The sequence below is a fragment of the Lagopus leucura genome, unplaced genomic scaffold (assembly GCF_019238085.1).
Source record: "Lagopus leucura isolate 7727_CA_CO unplaced genomic scaffold, USGS_WTPT01 223-0_obj-0_obj, whole genome shotgun sequence".
Taxonomy (NCBI): domain Eukaryota; kingdom Metazoa; phylum Chordata; class Aves; order Galliformes; family Phasianidae; genus Lagopus; species Lagopus leucura.
The window spans coordinates 14905-20277 of record NW_024968359.1 but is presented as its reverse complement, the minus strand read 5'-3'; the positions used below and the strand labels follow the sequence as shown (position 1 = coordinate 20277).

Below are 5373 nucleotides of genomic sequence, written 5' to 3'. Positions count from 1 at the left end.
AGATCCGTGGAGTCACATGGGTTGGGTTGGAAGGGACCTGAAAGATTATAGAATCATGGAAGGATTGGGTTGGAAGGGACCTGAAAGGTCAGAGATCCATGGAGTCACATGGGATGGGTTGGAAGAGACCTTGAAGCCCATCCGGTTCCAAGCCCTGCTGTGGGCTGGTTGCCACCCACCAGACCAGGTTGGTTCGGTGACACCTGACCCCGATGTCTTCTTCTGAGAGGAGCAGTTTGTGTTAGTGCTTGCAAGTTGCCAGCTGCTGAGCTGCCCTGGCAGCAATGTTTACGTTTCGAGGAAGGGGAAGTTTTCCTCTGCCCTTTTTCTGCAGCTGCAGCTTCATTCTCTCCCGTAACGGTGGTGGAAAGTCACTCAGCTGGTTCTGCAGTTCCATGGGAAGAAGACAGCACAGCATCTGGGGGGAACAACAGCTGAAGCACAGCTGAGCTGAGACCCAAGGTGATTCGGTGTCTTCTCTCCCTCCAGGAGATGTGTTGGTGATGGATGAGCTCGGCTACATGTACTTCAGGGATCGCAGCGGAGACACTTTCCGATGGCGAGGAGAAAACGTCTCCACCACAGAAGTGGAAGGGATGTTGAGTCACATCCTCAACCAGACAGACGTCGCGGTGTACGGAGTGGAAGTGCCAGGTAACGTCTCAAGTCAGAATTCTCAAGCTTTAGGGAGAAGAGAAATAAGAAAACTCACCAAATGTGCGTCACGCTGCGGGGTGGGTAGAACTTGGTAACCTCTACTGAAACCAGGCACCTGAAAAGGAGAGGATGGAATAGAGGCCAGAAGGGAGTTTGATGCTGTTGCATTCGTTCTGAGCGGTAGGAATCACCTGAGATGTGGGCGTAAGGGAAATCCTCCAGGCCCCCAGCATCTCTGCAGCCTCCGCTGGGCTCAGTTCCCCATCAGCCCTGACCTGGGGAGCCCAGCACTGGGCCCAGTGCTCCAGACAGGGCCTCCCCAGTGCAGAGCACCCAGCTGGCCACGCTTTGGGCAGTGCATCCCAGGGTTCTGTTGGCCTTCTTGGCCACCAGGGTGCCCTGCTGGCTCATGATCAACTGCCACTCAACCACTGGTCAACTGTTGGTCAACCACTGGTCAACCTGTTGGCCGCCATTGGCCTTCTTGGCCTTCAGGGCGCACTGCTGGCTTGTGGTCAACCATTGGCCACCAGGACCCCCAGGTCCTTCTCTGCAGAGCTCCTTTCCACTGCTCAGCCCCATCCCGGACTGATGCATGCTGTTTTTCCTCCCCAGGTGTAGAACTCTACACTCGCTCGCGTTGAGCCTCATCAGGTTCCTCTCTGCCAAACTCTCCAGCCCATATCTACACTTGAATCTCTCCAATATTTCATGCTTAACTCATGCTACCTTTTTGTGTCTCCACCTCTTTTATTTCAGGGGTGGAAGGAAAAGCTGGAATGGCAGCAATCGCAGATCCTAAAACGAAAGTGAACCCCAACATTCTTTACCAGGAGCTCCAGAAAGTTCTGCCTTCCTACGCCCGGCCCATTTTCCTCCGTCTTTCACCCCAGGTTGACACCACAGGTAGGTGCAATCCCCATCTGCTGCCCTCGGCCAACTTTTAGCTCAAAGGGGGAACTTTTATTTGGCAGCGAGCTGAGAAAGCAGCCCTCAGGCAATGCGCTGTAACTGGAGCTGCTTGGTTGGCTGCCATCCATCTTCTGCCAGAGGTTGCGTAATGAAATCCTCTCTTGTAGTCAACAAATGCCATGAATAAAAGCCAGAGCTCAGTCTTAAGCCAGCAAACAAGCTCGTTACAGGCTTTAAAACTGAAGCACAGCGGGAAGAAAGCTCTCTGAAATGGTATCCGTGTGGCTGCGCAGGAGCTCTGCGTGCACAGAGCTCTGCTGAGAAAAGAGGGGAGGAGGTTCTGAGCCCCCCTCACTCTGTGCTGCACATTCTGCTGCCTTTCATGGGCCATTGCGTGGTCCTGTTCTGGTCACACCGTGTCTGCATGCCCTTAATTTTGCTTGTAGCGCAACCAGCAGCCACGGCAACAGGAGATGCTTTGGCTGCTTGCTTTGGTGCTTTAAATATCCTGGGGTTGCAGAGAGCTCTTCCCATTTTCTGGGAATCCGCAGAGCCCTTCCAGTTTTCTGGGAATCCGCAGAGTTTTTTCCATTTCCTGGGAACTCCAAGAGCCACTCCGTGTCTTCGGAGAAGTAAAAACTGCACGAGCTTCACATGGGAACACGGTGGCAAACAGAATATTTGCAAATTCTTAAGCAAAAATCTGACTGGAAACGAAATGCGACGTTTTTCTCTCACGGCGTTTCGGATACGAAGCGTCTCCTTCAAAACATTTTCTCCTTTCTCCCTTCTCTGAAGGCACTTTTAAGATCCAGAAGACCCGGCTGCAGAGGGAAGGCTTTGACCCCCACCAGACATCGGACCGGCTGTATTTCCTGGATGTAAAGCTGGGCAAATACGTTCCGTTGGACGAATGCCTTTACGCCAGGATTTGCTCCGGGAAAGTCGCCTTGTGATCGAGCCTGGATCAAACCTTGAAGAAGGCGGCGAGGAAAACGATGATTCACTGGAAAGATGAGGCTTGTGGGAAGCTGATACGCAACGTGAGACCCTCCGACAGCGAAAGCACCAGCAGGGAAACCCCCCTCGGGGTGTCGCCCTCACCTAAAGCACATTAACCAGCCAGCACTGACCCATTAACCCGCTGCCGCGCCGATAGAGGGCTTTTTGTGACTGCTCCCCGCTGCTCTGCTGTCATGGCAGAGGCTCTGTGGTGACTTTTACGGCGGGTTTGTTTGTGCTCCGGCTGCGGGCTGTACTTAACGAGTTAGGCTTTTAACAGAGCAGTCTTTAATTGCGTTAGGTCACGGTTTTTACCTTAACGACGCCTGGAAATCTCACACGTGCCGAGCCCTCGGGGCTGGGAGTTACGGACATGAGGGGTTGAGGCCTCTGAGCTCGGAGCAGGCTTTGGGGTGCAGGGAGGTGGATGGAGGGCAGCCGTGCTGTGAGTGAGGAAATGTTAATGAGTGCTGCTGAGCAAGCTGTGATGTGTTTTCATTGCTTGGGGGGGCACGGGAGCCAGGCGAGAGTTAACACAGAGGGACGGCTGCGCGCAGCGTCTCCTTCCACTGCTTCTCGCCGAAGGTGAGCCGGGCTGAGGCTGCGGGCGCGGGGCTGAAGCCCTCACGCAAAGCCCAGGCCTCAGCCCTCGACTAGGCCGCAGGTTGCTAGGCAACGCGCAGCACTTCCGCCTTTCCGAAGCCGCCTTCGGCGCACTCCCCCCACTTCCGCCTCCATCTGTGACGTCACATCCGGCCTCCGCTCCCCCACTTCCGGCCTCCGCCGCTCCCCGCTTCCGGCCGCCGCCATGCCGGGCCGCATCTCGGTGTTCCCGTCCCCGCAGGAGCTGGGCTCGGCCCTGGCGCAGCTCGTCGTGCAGCGGGCGGCCGGGAGCGGCGGCCGCTTCTCTCTGGGTCTGTCCGGAGGCAGCCTGGTGGGGCTCCTGGCCCGGGAGCTGCCCTCAGCCGCCTCCACCGGAGCCGCCAACGGGGCGGGCCCGTGGCTCTTGGCCTTCTGCGACGAGCGCCTGGTGCCCCCCGAGCACCCGGAGAGCACCTTCGGGGCGTACCGGGCTCAGCTGCTGCCGCGGCTCCCGGCGCCAGCCCCGACGGTCCTCGCTGTCGCTCATGGGCTCTCTCCGAACGCCGCGGCCGCGGATTATGCCGAGAGGCTGCGAGAGGTACCGGGGAGGGGAGGGGAAGTGAGGGGGAGGAAGGGGGCGAGGAGAGGTGAGGGGGGAGGGGTGGTGAAGGCGGGGCAGAGGGGGGCGGGAAGGCGGGGGGCTTCACGAGGAGGCGGGACCCCCCCCCCTCCTTCTTCCTTCCCCGTGTGAGGAGCTGGGATCCCCCCTCCCCTATATGTGGAGTGGCTCCCCCCATCTTTTTCCTCCCCTATATGAGGAGCTGGAATCCCCCCCCCCCCCCACTACCTTTCCCTCTGCCAGGAGCCGGGGGTCCCCAACACAAGGACATCCTTCCCCAGGATTTGGGAGAATCTCCTCTCCCCCTTCCTCCAAGATCTGGGGGACTCCCCCCACCACCACCCCCCTGTTTCCCCCAGGATTTGGGGGACTTTTTTCCTCCCTTCTACCCCCCAGGATTTATTCCCGCGGATCCCCCCCCCGGGATTTGGAAGACTGTCCCCTCCCCATTTCCCTCCCCCCCCAGGACCTGGGGAGCTCCCACTCCCCGCCTTTCCCTCAGGATTTGGTGAACCCCTCTCCTCCCCCCAGGATTTGAGGGACTCCTTCCCTCAGGATTTGGGGAGCTCCCCCCACAACCCTCCCCCCCTGTTCCCCCCAGGCCTTCCATGGCGATGCTGTGCCCGTCTTTGACCTGCTGCTCCTGGGCCTGGGGCCGGATGGCCACACCTGCTCCCTGTTCCCCAACCACCCCCTGCTGCAGGTGAGTGTGTGTTGGGGTGGAGGGGGGAAGGAGGGGTTAAAAGCATCTCCGCCTTCTCCCTTTACTTTGTTCCAATTTAGTTTTTAATCCGTCGGTTTTAATGATTCTCGATAGGAGAAAGAGAAAATCGTGGCTGCTATCACCGATTCCCCGAAGCCGCCGCCGGAGCGCGTGACGTTGACCCTCCCAGTGCTGAACGCCGCACGCACCGTGGTGTTTGTGGCCACGGGGGAGGGCAAAGCCGCCGTCCTAAAGGTTGGGGACTCCGTGGGGAAAAGCTTTGCTGCCCCCTGCAAGGATCTGATTGCGTTGTGGTGGCACGGAGGTGTTTTGGGATGGGGTTGGGATGGAGCTTTGTGGTTCTCTTTCTTAGTAACTCCTCTGTGGTGAAATGGAGTCGTTTTGGGATGGGGTTGGGATGGAGCTTTGTGGTTCTCTTTCTCAGTAACTCCTCTGTGGTGAAATGGAGTCATTTTGGGATGGAATAACTCCTTCTGTAGTAACTCCTTTCTTAGTAACTCCTCTGTGGTGCAGTGGAGCTGTTTTGGGATGGGGTTGGGATGGAGATTTGTGGTTCTCTTTCTTAGTAACTCCTCTATGGTGAAATGGAGCTGTTTTGGGATGGGGTTGGGACGGAGCTTTGTGCTTCTCTTTCGTTGTAATTCCTCTGTGGTGCAGTGGAGATGTTTTGGGATGGGGTTGGGATGGAGCTTTGCGGTTCTCTTTTGTGACAATTCCTTGTGTGAAACTGAGGTGTTTTGGGATGGAGCTTTGCGGTTCTCTTTCTTAGTAACTCCTCTGTGGTGAAATGGAGTCATTTTGGGATGGAATAACTCCTTCTGTAGTAACTCCTTTCTTAGTAACTCCTCTGTGGTGCAGTGGAGCTGTTTTGGGATGG

General features: G+C 57.0%; 2 protein-coding genes across 2 annotated transcripts in view; both read left to right on the top strand.

The window, feature by feature from the left end:
* The window catches only part of SLC27A1 (solute carrier family 27 member 1), a 10912-nt gene extending 7860 nt beyond the window's left edge, over nucleotides 1-3052 (top strand). Inside the window, exons 11-13 of the mRNA XM_042894477.1 lie at nucleotides 490-654; nucleotides 1417-1563; nucleotides 2368-3052. Coding sequence (XP_042750411.1) covers nucleotides 490-654; nucleotides 1417-1563; nucleotides 2368-2525 — 470 coding nt within the window. The 3' untranslated portion in view covers nucleotides 2526-3052. The remainder of the gene's footprint in view (nucleotides 1-489; nucleotides 655-1416; nucleotides 1564-2367) is intronic.
* A 291-nt stretch (nucleotides 3053-3343) lies between these two features.
* The window catches only part of PGLS (6-phosphogluconolactonase), a 2569-nt gene continuing 539 nt past the window's right edge, over nucleotides 3344-5373 (top strand). The window contains exons 1-3 of the mRNA XM_042894479.1: nucleotides 3344-3751; nucleotides 4374-4475; nucleotides 4590-4730. Coding sequence (XP_042750413.1) covers nucleotides 3380-3751; nucleotides 4374-4475; nucleotides 4590-4730 — 615 coding nt within the window. The 5' untranslated portion in view covers nucleotides 3344-3379. The remainder of the gene's footprint in view (nucleotides 3752-4373; nucleotides 4476-4589; nucleotides 4731-5373) is intronic.